This window comes from Mizuhopecten yessoensis, unplaced genomic scaffold (assembly GCF_002113885.1).
Source record: "Mizuhopecten yessoensis strain PY_sf001 unplaced genomic scaffold, ASM211388v2 scaffold4631, whole genome shotgun sequence".
NCBI classification, from domain to species: domain Eukaryota; kingdom Metazoa; phylum Mollusca; class Bivalvia; order Pectinida; family Pectinidae; genus Mizuhopecten; species Mizuhopecten yessoensis.
The window spans coordinates 1,781,566-1,802,308 of NW_018405643.1; the positions used below are offsets into that span (position 1 = coordinate 1,781,566).

Genomic DNA, 20,743 nt, shown 5'->3' on the forward strand with positions numbered 1-20,743 from the left:
ATGTTTTTTTTCATTTAAATGTTTAAAAAAACTATAACACTCTGGTTGTTTACACAGAAACGCAAGGAATGCTGATAAAAGAGCTTATAACACTTTACACAACTTGACCCTGTACGTGCGCCGGTGTAAAAGTGTCTGTCAAGCCCCTTATCTGTTTACTACCAGACTCTGCACAACAGCCGGATGTAGCTAGCCTTTCATGCATATACAGTTTGATAAATACTTGCAATTACATACGTGTTATCGATTTTCGTACTGTTCTTTTCACAACATGACACATGAGAAATAAAACGTCACTGCCGTATAGCAGATGATACTCCAGGATGAATGACTTAACTGTTCACACAACTGTTTACATTTCTGGTCACGTGTCTGACACAGGTAACGGCGGTATAGGCCTAGATGTGTTTACATGTATTAGCTGTGATGTTACATCCTGTATATATGCTCACAAACATGCACGCTCTCGAACTGTAATTCCTTGAATACGCTATGCGGGAGTGTCTGTCCTGGTCAGATATAACACACTGTCGTACACTTTATTCACTATTGACGAGGAAAGTAACAAGTTGGCAAGTAGTAATTTTTGCGACAAAAATGGCATCGCCGAAAGCAGTTGCAGTGGTAAGATAAATATTTTTGTATACAAAACAGAACCACAGGGACGTGACAATTTGTTACAGCTATATTTGGACCTAAACTAAGGTGTTCGGAGTAATTTGACATGTTTTAGGGGTTTACATCGACTTTCAGTAATAATGACACCCCAACTCGTATATATAATCATTGGGGGTGTGATTTTTACCGAAAGTCGATATTAACCCCTAAAACATGTAAAACTACTCTTAATTTTATGTCAAAATATAGCTGTAACAAATGTTCAGGTCCCTGTGAACAGAACTAATTATAAACTAAGTGTTGTAATGTATAGCTCTGTTCTCTGTATTACGTCTGGTGATGTTCATTACATCGTATACTTATCCCATATCTTATCTGACTTTAAATGTCATTCTCATTTAAAATGTTAAGCCCGCTCTTTATCTATTACTGTATCTGTTTAAACCAATCACCAATGTTTGTTTATGTAGGTGACCGGGTCTAACAAAGGAATCGGGCTACAAATAGTCAAGGGCCTATGTCAGAGATTTAATGGCGACGTCTATCTAACAGGTAAGATTATGACGTAGATATAATCAGGAGCCTGTGTCAGAGATATAGTAGAGACGTCTATCTAACAGGTAAGATTATAACGTAGATATAATCAGGAGCCTGTGTCAGAGATATAGTAGAGACGTCTATCTAACAGGTAAGATTATGACGTAGATATAGTCAGGAGCCTGTGTCAGAGATTTAATGGAGACCTCTACCTAACAGGTAAGACTATGCCGTAGATATAGTCAGGAGCCTGTGTCACAGATTTAATGGAGACGTCTATCTGACAGGTAAGATTATGATGTAGATATAGTCAGGAGCCTGTGTCAGAGATTTAATGGAGACGTCTATCTGACCGGTAAGATTATGATGTAGATATAGTCAGGAGCCTGTGTCAGAGATGTAATGGAGACGTCTATCTAACAGGTTAGATTATGACGTAGATATAGTCAGGTGCCTGTGTCAAAGATATAATGGAGACGTATATCTAACAGGTAAGATCAAAATGTTAATAAGGCAGGATCCTGTGTTAGTGATTTAAGTGGGGTAAAATTGAGGAAAATGGTGAAAATATATGATTTTTAAAGAAAATCCTAGACCTGTAACATGTACATGTAATCATCACAGGCACATATACAAATCCTACTACAGGCAAAACACCAGAGTTTGGTTTGGTTAGGTTTAGTATTGCTTCACGTCCTATCAACAGCTATGGTCATTTAAGGCCGGAAAACACCAGAGAATTCCAATGAAGTTGTTCTTACATGCAGTAACCACCCTTATTTTCGTTTAAGATATAATTTTACCGCGACGGTACCAGTGTACTATCGTTTATCAGGTATATAAATGTAGCTCATTTGGGTAGAGTAACAACGTAATGATCGGAGGTCCCGGGTTCGAATCCTGGTCTGACCTTGCTGCGTTTTTAAGTTACGAATACTGTCGTTGATTTTTTCCTCCTTTTTTTTTTTGAATGTAAATAACGCAAATTATTGTTTCTTTTTCTGAAATGATTTATCAAAGCTATAGTCTTGTTGGGGAAAAGTTTCCAATGGACATCTTAAGTGTTTGGAAGCCGTACAGGGATACATTATCAGCTCGACGCACATGCACATGTACATACCACTTGTAATTCCACCTAAAAAGAGTATTTTAAGAGAGCTGCTCTGGGCCGCTTTCGTGTATCGCGTTCCAAACGATTGGACCAGTTGTTCGTTTATGAAATAAGGTAGAACATAGTAAAATGATGCTGCTTTCAGGCATGCCTTGACAAGCCTTGCCAGGCCTGCATAAACGTTTGCAGGTCCCCCATAATTAATACCCGAAAATGTTACGTAATAAAACAGACACAAACGAATAGGCCCCTGGCCTTCCTTCATAACAGATATAGCGGTTCCCTCCCTTAGGCCTCTTGTTGCACATTTTATTTGCACTCAACAACCCGTCCGGCTCTGCTATTTTTTATAACTGTAACTATACAGTTATCTAAGACAAACTTGGACACTGTTGTCACTTATTTGGACAGCTTTCCCCAGTACAGGTGTAGCCAACGTTTCCGTAGGTATGCTTGTTCACAGGTTTTGAATAATATAATGGTTCATAACATTTAGTGACATAAATAGACCAGACACTGTTGAACAGAAAATTAGTTTGATTTATTTATAAGATTCATGTATGTACATTATGGAAGGTAATAGCGATGTCTGGGAGTCCCATCAAAGTATGTAGCGATGTAGCAAGGTACATTGTATTTTGAGGCCCATCGCATAATGAACACCGGTTCATATGCTATATACTTTTTGCTATTTTCACAACGATCTGGCTTTAAAATGTACAATATATATTACACTGTTATGCCGCCTCTCTCCTTAAAACTGTATTATTATGACTTATTTTAATGTATTTTAATGACTTCTTTGTAAAGTGTACTTCAGTTAAAGGGGAGACATACTTTAGTAATTGGAAAATAATAAATCAACGATCAGTTTATTGCTTATTGCCCATCCACAATCCTTAATGGTTAGCAAGACAACCTGTAAAAATCTGCACATGTGCACCGCCGCTGATATGTATAGTTACACTGGCAGCATAATGGTTTGACTGTGCGAGAAATTCAGGTATAACAGTGATAATTTTAAATTATAGGACATGCATTTTATCTTTCTAAAAGACATTTCCTAAAATGTCTATAATATATCTTATTATATATAAAATGTTTCCTTTTCAGCACGAAATGAGGACCTTGGTCAGGCTGCTGTCCAGAGCCTGAAGGCCGAAGGACTTAACCCCAAGTTTCACCAGCTGGACATAACTGACTCTGTCAGCATTAACAGACTCAGAGATCACCTGCAAGAACAGTATGGCGGGCTCGACGTTCTCGTCAACAACGCCGGGATTGCATTTAAGGTAAGCGTTGTATGGTTTACACTCTTAAACAACGTAACATGTACTCTTAAATTTGAAATCTGGTAGAGTAATCTTGCTTTTGGGTATTATGAAAACTTATACTTTTAGGACATTTATTTGGTACAGTCGACAAGAAATTCATTGGTCTCATCATTTACGTCATTCCAAACATCGGTCTTGTTTAAATACATGTTATTGTATTTGTTGACAGAAAAATACGGATACGTCATTCGCCGAGCAGGCTCGAAAGACATGTGGGGTGAATTTCTTCTCCCAGGTGGACGTGAGCGACGCCCTCTTCCCCCTCCTACGCCCTCACGCAAGGTATGGGTCGACGTGTGTTACGCCCTCTTCCCCATCCTACGCCCTCACGCAAGGTATGGGTCGACGTGTGTAACGCCCTCTTCCCCCTCCTAAGCCCTCACGCAAGGTATGGGTCGACGTGTGTGACGCCCTCTCCCCCTCCTAATTCCTCACGCAAGGTATGGGTCCACGCGTGTGATGCCCTTTCCCCCCTCCTACGCCCTCACGCAAGGTATGGGTCGACGTGTGTGACGCCCTCTTCCCTCTCCTACACCCTTTACGCAAGGTATGGGTCGACGTGTGTTACGCCCTCTTCTCCCTCTTACGCCCTCACGCAAGGTATGGGTCGACGTGTGTGACGCCCTTTTCCTTCTCCTACGCCCTCACGCAAGGTATGGGCCGACGTGTGTAACGCCCTCCTTCCCCTCCTACGCCATAACTCAAGGTATGGGTCGACGTATGTGACGCACTCTTCTCCCTCCTACCCATCCTACCCCCTCATGCAAGGTATGGGTCGACGTGTGTGACGCCCTCTTCTCCCTCCTACCTCTATTACGCCTTCAAGCAAGGTATGTATCGACGTGTGTGACGCCCTCTTCCCCCTCCTACGCCCTCACTCAAGGTATGTATCGACGTGTTTGACGCCCTCTCCCCCCTCCTACGCCCTCACTCAAGGTATGGGTCGACGTGTGTGACGCCCTCTTCTCCCTCCTACCTCTATTACGCCTTCAAGCAAGGTATGTATCGACGTGTGTGACGCCCTCTTCCCTCTCCTACGCCCTCACTCAAGGTATGTATCGACGTGTTTGACGCCCTCTCCCCCCTCCTACGCCCTCACTCAAGGTATGGGTCGACGTGTCCGTATCTTTTACTGCTGATTGTTAACACTGCACAATGCTGGCCCACATGGTGTACTGTAATGTCATGACGTCAATATCAGTCAAGGTGAACTTATTTAGTAGTACATTGACATAATGCCTTGTCACCTTGTTTGTAACCGGACATGTTTTCTCCCTCCCTTCACAGGTGTGTCTCCCGTTATTGCCGGGACAGATCAGCTTTTCACCCACTAGGGATGATAGCCTCGTGCCGATAAGCACGTGTTCAATTGTGACGTCATTAAATGCGTCATCGATTATTGTGACGTCATCAAAAGTTACTGACGATATTCATAATCCGCATGCATTTTACATGGCAGACTACTGTCGGTGGAGTTGTGCCTAAAATAATAGGACGGGAGAAAAATAATCATCCCTTGCCTTGAAAGTGTAACAGAGAAGTCTCCAACCATCGGGGTGATGTTTTTTGGGTGTCTAACCCTCGGCAGAACCCCGGTTAGAGATTTCCTTGTCACAGCCTCAGGGTGAACCTCTGGTTAAACAAGCAAAAAATATCACCTCTCGGTAGGGGAAGATTCTATTTATCATTTCTTCTTTGTTTACGACTTCACTGTCTCTATATCTAGTATGTTATCATTTTATAGTCTTTTTCTGTACTGCACAAACCGAAACCCCCATATCTACAGTGTAATCATGTTGTATCGTGCATCCTCTTTCTATACTTATACTCTATATGAAAATATTAAAAGTTGAATGTGCAATATTCATTCGTCTCGGTCAATATCAATCTCTCAGTTCCATATAGCCACACATTCACCGACAAAAAGGTCTAAATTGTTACATTAGGTGCTTAATAATGTGTTAATCATCAAACAACATGGTAGGTATGAAAATTGTATGGAAAAAAAAGTACGTTGCATATGACAGAGAACATATTGTGACGTCACAATTGAATTGTGAAATTAGACTGAAAAAAGAGATTCAGTATTAAAAATCACCAATTACCACGTGTTTATGATCCAACCAATAGGAATGTAGGGAAATGTTGTGTCATATATTTTTAAAATTAAATATCATTGTAAGATGTTTTCAGTTTAACGATACATTTTCTATACAATGACGATATTATTTAAATTAAAATTCAATTTTCATGATTAATGAAATATACACTTTATGTTGGTCAACACAGACTCGGGTCACTCGAACATTGTACCTGAACGTTCCTGTTAAAATGTCCAGCGTGAATGTTCAGTGGTTAATGCTCACTGATTTCGGATATCTAGTATATTTTTTTTCTCTTACTAGGGTTGTGAACATGTCCAGCATGGCTTCCCAGTGGTCAATCTCAAAATGTAGCTCGGACATACAGGCCAGGTTTACGGACGCCGCCATCACGTTACCACAACTTAAAGCCCTGGTACAAGAATTCATCGAGTAAGTGACCATACATACATGTTTACCTACTCCACATAAAACTAAACGGAAAAAAATAATTGAACAAGGCCATCATAAGATGACAATTTATTATCAATGACATCATGACACAAACAACAAAAATGATGTTTACTGTCAATTTCGTCCATCGGTGGGGATTCGACAGAATTACGCCAAATCACGGTAAAATAAAACACCAAACAATATTTAAGGGTGGCATGTAAGGGTGGGTTTTTCAATAAGGCAAATTTGATATAAATTTCTGAAAAGATGCTGCCAGAAAATGGCGCCGTTGAAAATTTTCTTCAAGATGACGAAAAAGGCCTTCAACCAATCAGATTGTAGCTTACATATTGAGCATATCAAAAGAGGCTGTTAGACAATCAAACGTTTAAAACAACAGAGAGGCACCAAGAAGGGAGAAGAGGCACAAAAGGGGCCTATTTTCGTAGCAACCTTTTACAAAACTTGTCAAAAGTCTAATTGTGGGTCTATGTGTCGCCACATAAAATAAGCTATGTATATAGCTTGCATATACTGAACATGTAATATAGAAGTTAAATAATGCATCATAGACACTAGTTAATACAGGAGCCTCGTTATTCCGTTCTGCGAAACGTGCCCCTTTGCTTTATATGCAAAAAAAGAATTTGTTGTTATACATAAGGATGGTTATTACCTTACTGTAACTTTTAGTGTGATCTAGGTTAATTTTGATTCACGTGCAATGAAGGTGTTCTTGGGTCTTAATTTTTACAAGTTTTTTTTGAGAGTAGTCTTGTTCTCACAGGTTGCGATGTTTCTTCCTCTCGGTTCTGATATCGGTCATTTTAACGGCAGAGTCTACATTTGACTCGAATGAGTCGAACAAAAATGATGACTTTTTAAAATGATGTAGTTGTTGTTTTAGTTTAGGAACGAACAATGGACTACCGAAAAAGTACTTTTTAAAAAGATATCAAAATAGTTTATTTATTTTATTTTTATTATTTTCAACGCTCTAGGTTATCAAGCCTGTTTTATATATATCAACATGTATTTATTTTATTTTATTTTCCGTTTTCGGGAAAAATATTAAGCTTGGCAGACGTTTGTAGCTGGTAAGTTGTTGTTTTATCAATCTAATTAAAATTATATCTTCACATCGCTCCCATTTTCTGATATGTCGCGTTGAAGCGCGACATATCAGAAAACGGGAGCGATGCGATGATATAATTTTAATTAGATTGTTGTTGTATACGTATTTATTGTCTTTAATAATTTTTGTTTATAATGTTTCAGTGCAGCACAAACAAACGATCACGTAAAACAGGGATGGTCTGACATGGCGTACGGCGTTTCCAAAATAGGAATGACCGTTTTAACCTTCATCCAGCACCGCGAACTTAGTCAGGACAGTCGATCAGACATTGTTATTAATAGTGTAAGTGACCATTTAGTTTGAATGATTATATAACATTTTTATGTTCTTATGTTACTTAGTAACTTACTTTGACATGGCCCAATGGACAAGTGGGGGAATGCACGGCATCCATCATGCTTAGTTGAGCTTTTCTTTAAAAGACTGCTTGTTCAGATTGGCTGATGGGTATTTTTTAAAAATAACTTTGACATTGACCTAGATAATTAATGTAGACTACATATGGACGAACGGAATTTCCTTTAGCATCCGTGCTGATATTTATACAATTCGATTATACAAACATTGCAAAAAGATAAATATGGGTGAGGTCGATTTGCATTCAAGAAAAATATGAATATTAGAAAAAAAGTGCAATACAAAGACTTACGTTCTATTTATAGTTATTACTATAAAACACATACCAAATCCGTGATATTCCTGAAACGTGACAGACTAGATAGGAACGATCGGAAGTTAACTATAGATAGGAATGATTGATCCGCGCAAATTTTCAGACGCGCCATCTTAGAAAGGCACATCTCCGTTGGAGATTTTAATGTCAGCCAATCAAAACGGTAGGATTGGTATGCTTGACCTGTAGTTGTATTTTTAAAACAAAGCCGAAAGTGGAACAGAAAAAACTACAACAAACACTCCGGTCTTTTTTCATCGTTTTTCGATTTAGTATTGTAAAAGGAAACTAGGATTTTTTCTCAATCCATTTCGGGTGTCGGGGAGTGGCCCAAAAGAAAAGGATATTTTTTTGTGATGGCTGTGATGGTCTCAAATTATAAGAAATATTTACAACTAAATTCCAGATTACATATAAAATAAAGACAAATAAGCAACACAGGGCATGTGCACTTCTAGTATAATGATGTCATGAATGAATAAAGGAAAATTTATTTTTTCAACATTTATGAGGTCATAACACCATTTGCTTTCTGGATTTATTCCATGAATCGCGTCAATAGGTCCAAGTATACAGAATGTTGATATAATGATTTAATAAAAGGTATGGTTTACATAAGACATAAGACAATCTAACCGACAATCGTGTGACCTGTTGTAGTGTTGCCCTGGATATGTCCAAACGGATCTGACGTCAAACCAGGGCCCAAAGACACCAGAGCAAGGTAATGTATATTTCCTTCTGAGTGCCTGCTTTATAACATTATTAAGTGAATTATATTTGCAAACAATGGAGACGTATCAACATGCGTAGACTTATTTCTAATTGAAAGGCGTATTGGATAACGCACTCGCCATTCATCAAGACGGCCGGGGTTCTATTCCCCGATCGGACGTGAAACGGTATAGGGTCTGCATCTGCCGACCACTTGGGTTTTCTTCGGGTTCTTTGGTTTCCTCCCATACTATGACCCCCACCTCCCACACATCCAGGTCAAGGAAAGTGATTGATACAAGTTAAACAGTTTGTTTCATAATTGTTGTAAAAAGATAAAGTTTATATATAAAGAAACCCACACATGGATTTTCGTTCATATACATGTACATGTATATATCAAACAGAACTAACAGTTGAGATATTAAAGGTTTGTCGATACACTATACCTGTCATCACGTTATGCAAATTAGGAAAATAATCTTTTATGCATGTTTTAGGTGCAGACACGCCTCTTTTTTTGGCTCTCCTTCCTCCAACCACCACGACACCTAACGGCGAGTTTGTATCCGACAGGAAAATACAGAAGTGGGGATAACCGTTGATTGACTTCCGCTATCATTGTGTCGTACTGTATTTCATGAGAAAAATGCTGACTGCTTCTCCTTATGTAGATATATTTGCATTTATTAGAAATATAGTCAAACAAGTGATTATTAGTGTAAACTATATTTCTTTATCAAATGAATATTAAATAAAATATTGTTAATCCGTCTAACTGTAAGGACTTTTTGTATAAAACACATGCTTCATATCTATTGTAAATTATGTATGAAGTTTATCTTAATACAATCAGTCGAACTTTGTATTATAAACATACCATTTACGTCTGTGTTTGTATTTGTTATCATTGTGTATATTACCTCAGCCACAAGAATAGTGTTTTTTGGTTTGTTTTTTGTTTTGGCTTAAATCAGACACCATATGCACCACTTACTATTACCAACAGGGCATTCATTAGTTCCGAAAACAACCAAAATATCCAGTTGGTTCCTGTCAAATTAGGGTTATCGCCCTTTGAACAGTGAAAGTGCGATAACCCTGATTAAAAACGAACTTAATCACACTTTGTCTTAAAAGTGTGACTTTTTATTTCCATCTTCCTACGATGTTTACAAAAATCGAGCGTTTTCATTAGTTTTGTAGAAACATTATTTTTATAACGTTTTTTCTGTAATATTTCCAGATAACAGCCACATAATGCGTAGTTTTGATAAAATATAACGTCTTCATGGCAAATTTAGGTCATTTTTATCTTCCGTTTCTTCCGTTACATGGTAAACCTACTGTCTCAACTTTAGTGAGATTAAAAAATACCCAGAAAATCATGAATGGATAAATGATACAAATCATTTAGAGGTAAAGATTGGTAAACGTTTGCTGACGAATGTTTCAAAACATTTAGCTTAGGATGCAAACATGAACCGGACGAAGAAAGACGCTTCCAAATTTCATAAGAAACGTGTATTTTCCGTTTAATTATCACTTGAACTTTAAACGTTGCCACAATTAATATATGATTAAGTTTACAAAAATGGAACACCATATTAAAAGATTGATTCCATGCCTGTACCTCCCCCTTGGTGTCTGGACCAACTCTAGAAATACTATTGCGCGAGGCTAAAAACTCTCGCCTTGTTAATGTACATGTATATCAGTTGTCAATTTTTCACTTTGATTTTAATTCTTCATCGTTAGTTATAAAAAACTGAGAGGAAATCACGATAGACATTTTTAAAACTAACGAGATGATTCGAAAAGTGTCACATTAGAGTGTTATATGGCTGAGACAGGAGAACGGTCTGTTATTACGAAGCTGTGATACACATGTATGATGTCTCGTTCTGTCCTGTATCCCAGTCCCGTGTTGTGAGCAATGACGTGTGAGGATTCTTTAAATGGAGATGGTCGTATAAATTGAAGGTGACATATACCGAACACATCGTTTCATTTATCTGAGAAAATCACTCGCCAGTACAGATAGTTCAGACGTATATGTACACTGTACCTAGTGTAACAGATGCTGGAACATCGTGTGATATATATAGAAGGCTTTGGTAATACAAAATTACCGTCTAATTCAAACCATTTGTGTCTGTGCTGGAGGAGAAATAATTCATGTTTGGAAATGTACAAGGTACGTGCATTGATACCAATCGACATGTATTCTGGAAATTAAACGTAGAAAAGGCAGTGAAAGAGACACCTATATATGTACAAGTAGTTAACACGATCGAGGAAAAACGAAAACAGTATCCTACGCGCGTCCCTGGAACTCCCGTTCTGATGATGGCGGTCCACCAGTAGGTATACTCTGACATACTGTTGACGTCCCAACCCTATAAAGTTCCCGGATATTGAAAGGAAAGACCCGGATATAGAAAGGAAAGACACTGTTGAGCTCCAGCGTCAAGCTGTATACCTTTATTTCCTTAAATGTCAAACCTGTAAGGAATGTCACAGTTATAACATCGATGAAGTTAGTTTTGTTTTCTATTCTAGAAGTGAAATAAGGTGTAAATATAGTACATGTATATGGACGCATTCCCATTCATAAAGGCGTTAAAACTGAAATCAGTTCAGACTAAAACCATTTCAACTAACGATTGTTTTACTCTTAGAATGTCTCATACAATAAATTGTGGAATGTATACATTATAACCAAACCCCTTTTTACATTTCCTTTTGAAATTCAATTTAAAGCTCATTGCTCTTTCGTTATTTCAAAGATTTGAAGACAGCCTTCTGCTCAGTCCAAAACTCAAACTGAACCAAGCTAGGATCCATAATATTAATAAACACAACGAAATACATAAGTGTCAACAAAACCATAATTAAATTCATAATCGATAAAATGAGATCACGATGTACATCATGTAAACAAAGGAAATATTTACAAAGACACCCTTGAAAAGGTACGATTGATGAGAATAAGACCAGGTGTTCCGGAAGGATAAGCTTCCTTTGCTTTATCGACCACACCCGTCATGTAAATATAGGTCAAATACAAGTAATGTCACGTCCTCATATCAAGAACCAGGGTAGTGACAACGAAAATCAAGTTAAAAAGCTTATTAAAAACATCGACCTTCATTGTTCATTGTTCTTATGCAAATAACAAAGCAGTTTGGTTAGACAGCCTTTGATTGGCATTCGCCTCAAGCCTAATGACAATATACAAAAATAGTTTTCTTATTTCTGGGAGTTTGTCAAAAACTGTCATTAGAAATTGTCATCAGTGTATCCACGCCTACAAAAAGGACGTAAATAATGTATCAAAAGATAGCCAACAATATTGAATATGTAATATAATATGGTGGGTTTAGACAAATAAGTTATAAACATTTTAGCATAGTGAGAATTTATATTTAATTTTATTGAAGCTCTTCAGCGTGTAAAGGGACTAATATGCTTTACAACATGTATATCTGTTAAATTATGATTTAAATAATACCTCCATCTTCCTCTGTATCATTTTTGTCAATTCAAGACCCCTGTTTGAAGCACTGACTTAAAATAAATATATGCAAAAGTTAATTAAATTAAGTAAGCTGAGGTTGGAGAATTTGAAACTAATAAATCTGCAAAAAAAAAAGGAAGTAGAAATCGATCTAATTCCTCGAAGAGTGAATTACTGTTTTTATTTTTTTCCCGACATTTCAAGTATAATTCGATGTGACTCCGCAAGAAATTACAGGCTCACGACAATTCAGGTTATGTCGTAAAATAATACTCGATTGCATTCTCAGCACCGTGAACAATGGAGATAATGTATCAAAAGATGTTGGAGTTTTGTATGTGTTATCTAATATGATGCTTTTAGGCAAAAAGGTGATCACTATTCTAGTATAGTGGTGAGGATCTGAAGCAGACGTAGGCCCTCAGCCGTACTATCTAACACGACGTGACGATTGTCTATCGGTATTCTATTTGAAGCTGTTTATTAGAGTCAGAATCCCATGTTCTATTTTAACATCAGGAATCTTGTATCATATTTTAACAAACAGACGCCAAGTTAATGTAAATAGGCCGAAATCGTGTCTTTTGAATCCTGACATTACAGAAAATGTTGATGCTCGACATCTGAATAAATGCCGTTTTATCACAGAAATATGATTGATAATCTCAAAATTAAATAACATACTCGACCGTGCTTTAAGAAACTCTGCTGGATTCAGAAATGGTCCCAAATGTTTGAGGCGCACTATATACCTGCTTCCTAAAGACAACTACTATCACATAACAAACCAACAAAGGGTACACAACCGAGACACCTTCTGATGGAAGGCCCAACATAGAGAAGGGTTCCGAGAGAGGTTGCACATTCAGATTCACGTTACCTGAAAAATCACAGTGTCCACAACAGCTGAAAGGCTCAATATAATCCTAAATAGATTTTAACAGCTTATCACATGGAAGAATTAACTTTATCATGGGTGCATTTAACTATTTACAGAGATTTTTTTTTTATACATTTTGCATATCTATATGTTTTAGTTATTCATCCCGGAAGGAAATATTCAAAACATTAATTTACCGTTGTTACGAAGTTCTGGTCACGAAAAATTCTGCTCACTGAAATAAAATAGAATTAATCGCCAGTTTTATCCATGCTACGAAATTCCCATTTCTGTTCGCTTCTATCAATATTTTTCCTTCTTCCCGGGGCTTCTTTATACTTTTTACTGTTTGTTTGTTTTGTACGCCCTATTAACAGCTATGGTCATTGAAGGACGTGCCAGGTTTTTGTGGTGGAGGAGAGCCGGAGTTCCCGGAGAAAAACCACCGACCTACGACCAGTACCTGGCGACTGCCCCACACAGGCCTTGAATCCGCGACCCAGTGATGGAAGGCTAGTCGTAGCAGAATGTCAGTCGCCTAAATCACATGGCCACCGCGGCCCCCATCTTCAATTGACAATATATGGACTCGTATGATAAATTTTATAAAATATTCAGGTCGTAAATATACTTTCAAAGAACATAGTTCTTCCTCATTATTCTATACCATACAGCTTTTTAAGAGACATCCATACCAGATCTCCAGTTTTTGCTTTAATTTGATCAATACAGTGCTCTTAATATACTGTTATGTACATATTGATACAGGTTGAATACTATCTTGTTGTATCCAGGTAAAGTCACGTTCACTATTAAAATATTACTGAGATTTTTAATACAATTTAACCGAGGCCAGTAGGTTATCTTAATGTTCCAAAGTATTACGAGAGAGGGCAAAACATCGGTAAAAAGAGACTGAACTACTTGCCGAAGACTTTCTTCTCACTCCGAAATATAACTACCTATTCTGATATGTTGATTGAATGGCGCATGGTATAAACATACTCGCTATTCATAACGGAAGTTTTGCAGTAAAAGATGAGTGTCTATAAGGCCCTTTTTTGGGCCGCGGTATATTCGGATTTGCACCTCCTTTTTTTGTTCAGAGATGACCTATTGTATTACATGTGCCACAACTAAGGTAAACGTTTTTACCGAAAGAGGGGTTTTGGGGTACCAAAACGGGTAGGGTAAATCACAAATGTATTTTGCTATTTTTAAAACGAGCTTAAATTCCCAAATTGAACAGGCATATTTAAAAGAATGAAAAATGATAGAAAAAAAATCGTCAATAACAGATTGTTTATATAAAACGGAAGATAAAGTCAGGGGGTTGTTTTAGGTTATATTTCAAATGAAAATATTTTGTTTTCTCAAAAATGTCCTTTCTGATGTATATTTTGGGTTGAAAGTTACAACTTTACTCATTTGAGTACACTTACATAAAAAGCATATTCACTACACACTTTCCTTTTGTTTTATACTGAGATATGGCTTCTGGACACATCTCAAACTTGGCAATTTTAAATATCTCTACATCTTAATTGAATTAAATTGTTCAGGACACTCTTTATACGCTATAAGTATAAGATATGAATAGTTAATATTGTATATTACATATATCATATATTTGCTAGGCGCATGTGGCTGAAGTGAGTTTCAGGTCCTGATTTGTTTTCTTACTTATCAAAGTGAACTTACAAATAAAACATGGCATTTACCACCACAACTACAGTAGAGATAAATTTAAGATATGAAGTTCTATTTGCTGGCAATTTTAAGTTTCCAAGCCTCAAGAAAAGTATATCTGTTTTAATCGTTATATCTAACCCATTTCATCGTTCTGTCTATTTCAAATTATAAGGGCTGATTGTACATAAACGGCATTTTGGGATAAGCATGCAACTTTGCATAGATATTACTTATATGATGATATCATACGTTTCATACTTATCCCAAAACACCTTTTTACTTAAAAAACACCTTTTCTTGTGTTTTGGACTACATGGACTAAAGTGCAACACCAAATATTTCCTTGCAATAGTCTCTCTTGGAGTTATCAATGCATGAAATCTCTGGCTGTTGGTCAGCCTAGCATGTCATACGCACCACTGACTACTTTAAACACTTTGCTGGGCCTCTTTAATCATTGTAAATATCATCGTAAAAAGCTGTATATTATAGAATAATGAGGAAGAACTATGTTCTTTGAAAGAATCTCCACGACTTGAATGTTTTATGAACTTATAATATGCGTGCATAGATTGTCAATAGAAGATTGGGGCCGCGGTTAAGGGGACTAACATTCTGCTACAACTAGCCCTGGAACCACTGGGTCGCGGATTCGTGGCCTGCGTGGGGCACTCGTTAGGTACTGGTCGTAGGTCGGTGGTTTTTCTCCGGGAACTCCGGCTTTCTTCCATCACAAAAACCTGGCACGTCCTTAAATGACCATAGCTGTGAATAGGACGTAAAACACAAACAAACAATAAAAAGTATAAAGAAGCCCCGGGAAGAAGGAAAAATATTGATAGAAGCGAACAGAAATAGGAATTTCGTAGCATGGATTAATTGGCGATGAGTTCTATTTTATTTTAGTGACCGGAGTTTTTAGTGACCAGATCTTCGTAACAACGGTAAATTAATGTTTTGAATATTTCCTTTCGGGATGAATGACTAAAACATATAGATATACAATATGTATATGAAATCTCTGTACATAGTTAAATGCACACATGAGAAAGTTAATCCTTACATGTGATAAGCTGTTAAAATCTATTTAGGATTATATTGAGCCTTCCAACTGTTGTGGACAATGTGATTTTTCAGGCAACGTGAATCTGAATCTGAATGTGCGCCCCCTCTCGGAACCTTTCTCTATGTTGAGCCTCCCATCAGAAGGTGAGTCGGTATTGTACCTTTTGTTGGTATGTTTCGTGATAGTAGTTGTCTTTAGGAAAGTATGTATAGTGCGCCTCCAACATTTGGGACCATTTCTGAATCCAGCAAAGGTTCTTAATGCATGGTCGAGTATGTTATTTAATTTTGTGATTATCAATCATATTTCTGTGATAAAACCAGTTGTCGAGCATCAAAGTTGTCTGTAATGTCAGAATTAAAAAACAACAACACAGAGACATATTGCACAACACACGATTTCGGTCTCATTGCATTAATTTGGCGACCGGTTTGTTAAAATAAGATACAAGATTCCTGATGTTAAAATAGAACATGGGATTCTGACTCTAATAAACAGCGTAAAATAGAATACCGATAGACAATCGTCACGTCGTGTTAGATAGTACGGCTGAGGGCCTACGTCTGCTTCAGAATTAAGCTATGCTCGTCTCGGCTTACTCAGACAGGCCGAACCATTATTCCTCATTGTTCACGGTACTCGGAATGCAATATTATTTTACGACATAATCTTTTTTTTTTTTTTCTTTTTTTTTCCAAACATTTTACTTCCCCAGCACATTTAGGATACTGCCGAGGTTGGGGAGCCTCGGGATCAGCATCTTCACAATCATGTGTCCTCATACAAGAGGGCTGTCATACTTTCTTTCATACTTACTAGTAATTATATTATTATTTCTTTATTTTTTTTTCACTGCCTTATTTAACATTTTTACTTACATTCAAACTTACATTCAAAGTTACCGTACACATTATCCTTACATACATATATGCATACACTCCCTTTGCCGTGCCTCCAGGTGGATTACCCTGTACTGGGCCTCACTTCCGGGACAAGTCGGCCTTGACCTTGGCTGTGTGTATTAATAGTAGCAAGATGGAAACACGCCGCGCTGTGGTAATATAAGGCAGTCCTAAACGTGCTTGTAAACCATTCGAGTATGCCTAACATGTTTGTTTTGAATTTTCTATTGTGAAAGTGTTTTTTTGGGGGGGTTGATATTGATGAAGCTGTGTTGTAAGATCAGCTTGTTTGTTTCTGTGAAGACGCGGAACTCGTTACGCTAAAACAGAAAGTAGAAATGTGGATCGCTATGATGAGTAGGTATATACTAGAAACACTCTGGCCTACAATATTTCGTTATCATTATATTAACTAGTGTATCAGATGCTAGAAGAAAAAAGGTTCAGGTCTTTTTTCTGTTGTATTGATTTCGTTTTCCATAAATAGTTTTCCAGATCTTGTTTCAATATATTTATAACATTTATTGATAAGGTTTTGCATTCACTTATGTGGTATGTTCTGTAAATGGAGTATCCTATTAGTGTATATATAATGTTGGGTGTTTCATATACAGGGACGCTGATGTTGTTTCCCATTACTATAAATTCTAACATTCTGCTTTTGTTTATTTTACATGTTGACATTGCTGAATTTATCTTTTCCCAAAACGTTTTTAAATAGGAGCATTCTACAAAGTAATGCTTATAGTCTTCACATTTCCCACAATGTTTACAATTTGGGGTGTTTGAAATTTTCCATTTTTCAAGTTGTTGCTGTGTAGGAACTATTTGATTAATAAGTTTATATTTAAATTGAACAATTCTGTTATCGTGTATTTTCTTGAATATGAATTCTGATATTTCAGACCATCTTGATTTTCTTATAGATGTATCAAATGTTTTATTCCACGCTTCATATATATAGGGTTTGATAAATTTCTGTTTTATTAATATGCCGTAGGAAGTTTTGCTGTTTAGCTGTTCTATAGAGATTGTTTTATCGGTAGTGCTGTCTAAAACTTTCAATTGTGTTTTGTAGTGTAATGTTGGGTAGGGTGTAAGTTTGAGTTTATTCATCCATTCCTTCGGTATAGCCTGTTTTAATTGGGTTAGTTCTGACATCCAGTTTCTTTTGTTTTTTAAGTTTGATAAAATCTTTATTTGAGAGATGGAACCATTCTCAAAAATATCATCAATTAGTAGTATACCTGAGTTAATCCAGTTAGTAAAAATTAGTACTTTATTTTTGATTTTGATATGTTTGTTTCCCCATATTGGTTGTTTTCTTATTTCCAGCTGATTGAGATAATTTTTCGTTTGTCCTCCACCCAGTGTAATCCAAGCTTTTATAACTTCCTGATAAAATAATGGTGTTTCTTTTATTTTTGGTAGAGATTTAATTTGGTCTAGATTCATTTTAAAAATAAGCAGGTCTTTCCCATATTTGTTTAAATAGTAGCTTGGTATGATTTTCCAGTTCGCAAGAGTGTTTTCTTTTATTAGAGTTTTGACCCACTTTATTTTTAGATTTGTAAAATATGCTTCCAAGTCTGGAAAGTTTATCCCTCCAGATATCACTTGTCCAATTAGGGTTTTTCGTTTAATTTTTTCTCTTTTCCCAGACCATAAGAAGTTGTACATAGTTTTCTCCAGTTCTATTATTACTTTTTTGGGAATTATCAAAGATTGTGCAAGGTATGTAAATTTGGGTAATATAATACTTTTAATAATTACTGTTTTACCAATAAAAGTTAGATCTCTTCTTTGCCACATATTGAGACATATTTTTGTATTTGTAATTTTTCCATCCCAGTTAAGCTTTTCACATTCATTTTTTTTATTACTGAAATATACCCCTAGTGACTTTATTGGTTCTTCTGGCCAGTTTATTCCGCCTATCTTTATTTTAGAATTTTTTAGTTTTCCAATCCAAAGACCATCAGTTTTGTTTCTATTTAATTTTAAGCCTGATACCTCCCCAAATTCTAATACTATTTGCAACGCTATTGGTATGTGGTGTGGTGAACTTATAAACAGGGTGGTGTCATCTGCTAACTGGCTTATTTTTTGTTCTTTCAAAAACCCCTTTACTTTTATCCCTCTTAAATTGTTGTTATTGCGGATATTAAGGGCTAGGATTTCAACTATGGCTACGAAAATTAAAGCCGAGGCCGGACAACCCTGCCTTATGCCTCTTTCTATTTTAAAAAATTTTGATTTCCACCCATTGTTTAACATACAACTAGAACTATTTGAATACAAAGTGTTTATCCATGAGATGAAAGAGTTATTAAATCCAAATGTTTTTAAAGTTTTAACCATAAAGTCCCACTCACATGTGTCGAAAGCTTTTTTGAAATCTAAGAAAAGGATTGCCCCCTCTATATTTAATTGGTCTGCATAATCAATGATATCTTGTGTTCGACGGATATTATAACCGATATATCTATTTGTTAAGTAACCTTGTTGATCCAAGCTAATGATGGATGGTAATACTTTTTGAAGACGTTTTGCCAATACATACGCTGCTATTTTATAATCAAAATTTAATAGTGTGATCGGTCTCCAGTTTTCTAGTAATTCTGGGTTTCCTTTTTTATATATGAGTGTTATTGCACCCTGTTGTTGTGAGGCTGATAATTTAGTTTTTGTGTAACCTGCATTTAGTGATTGTATAACTATGTCTTTAAGCTCGTTCCAGAAAGTTTTATAAAATTCTGCTGTTATACCATCTAGCCCTGGCGATTTATTTAATTTCATATTTTTTACAGCGTCTGTACATTCTTTTACTGTGAGTTGACCGTCGCATAGTTTACTTGTGTCTTTATTTATTTTATTTTCCAAAACTGTATTGCTTAAATAATCGTTTACTTTGGTGGGGTCTGGAGATTGTGTGGTGTATAGTTTTTTATAGAAATCATGCCCTGCTTTTAAAATTTCTGATTCTTTTGTTATTGTTTTACCCTCAACATTCAATTTTGTTATACTTTTTCTTATCTGTCGTTTGTTCTCTAATTGGAGAAAATATTTGGTGTTTTTTTCTCCCTTCTCTACCCAATTTTCTTTCGCTCTTATTTGGGTGCCTTTTGCTTTAAATTCGTAGATGTCTCCTACTTGTTTTTCTAGATCTATTCTTTTATTTTCCATAGCCTCATCATCAGTGTGGTTAGTCTGTTCGTTCAGTATTTTTAGCTGTCGTTCTAGTAGGTTTAATTTGTTTTTCCTTTCTAGACTTTTCTTAATGCCGAAATTAATTGATTTTTCTTTAATTGTGGATTTACATAACTCCCATCCTACTTGTATATCTAGTACCCCATTGTCTATTGCATGTCTGTATTCATTAATAACCTGTTTTATTGTTTTGATATACTCATGATCTGTTAGGTAGGAATTATTCATTTTCCAAAAGGATCTACCTCTTGTTGGTTTAGTAAGGTTTAATTTTAACGAGATAGCCATGTGATCTGTATGTTTTATAATTGCAGGTCTTATGTCGCATGTATTAACAATAGGCCTGGTATCCTCGTTAATTAACCAAAAGTCTATTCTACTTTTCTCTGACCCATTTTTTCTTTTCCATGTAAATTGTAACTTGTTTTGATTAATTTGTCTCCAAATGTCAGTTAGTTTATTTTGTTTAATGAGCTGTGTTAAGCTGTTGGTAGTTGTGTTTCGTTTATTTATATTAGTTTTTCTGTCTATTTGTTTTAAGGTGTCGTTATAGTCACCCCCTATGATGAGAGAGCCTTTTGCTTCAGATTTTATAATTTCATTGATTCTTTTAAAAAACATGTTTCTGTCTTGTGGGTAGTTTGGTGCATAAATATTTATCAGTGTGTATGTTGTTTGATCAATTTGGATGTTTATGAGTACATAACGACCATTAACATCTGTATGTGTATTTACAATGTTATAATCTAGTTTACTACTAATCAGTATTGAAGTTCCCCTACTGTTACTTGTGCCGTAACTGTCTATAGTG

General features: G+C 36.3%; 2 protein-coding genes across 2 annotated transcripts in view; one reads left to right on the forward strand and one right to left on the reverse strand.

Moving 5' to 3' along the window:
* Positions 1 to 20,743, reverse strand: part of LOC110449545 (carbonyl reductase [NADPH] 1-like) — a 42,995-nt gene that overhangs the window by 1,303 nt on the left and 20,949 nt on the right. The gene's annotated exons all lie outside the window — the stretch shown is intronic.
* LOC110449544 (carbonyl reductase [NADPH] 1-like) lies at positions 433 to 9,552 on the forward strand. Its single transcript, XM_021496491.1, has 8 exons — positions 433 to 624; positions 1,089 to 1,170; positions 3,380 to 3,558; positions 3,770 to 3,882; positions 6,006 to 6,134; positions 7,416 to 7,557; positions 8,609 to 8,672; positions 9,163 to 9,552. Exons 1-8 carry the CDS (start codon positions 493 to 495, stop codon positions 9,258 to 9,260), a joined length of 939 nt encoding a protein of 312 aa, XP_021352166.1. The 5' UTR covers positions 433 to 492; the 3' UTR covers positions 9,261 to 9,552.

Coding starts and splice junctions, on each gene's coding strand:
- LOC110449544 (XM_021496491.1), top strand. CDS start 493: ATGCGGGAGTGTCTGTCCTGGTCAGATATAACACACTGTCGTACACTT. Junction 3,559..3,769: donor ACGCCGGGATTGCATTTAAG/GTAAGCGTTGTA, acceptor ATTTGTTGACAG/AAAAATACGGATACGTCATT. Junction 7,558..8,608: donor CAGACATTGTTATTAATAGT/GTAAGTGACCAT, acceptor GACCTGTTGTAG/TGTTGCCCTGGATATGTCCA.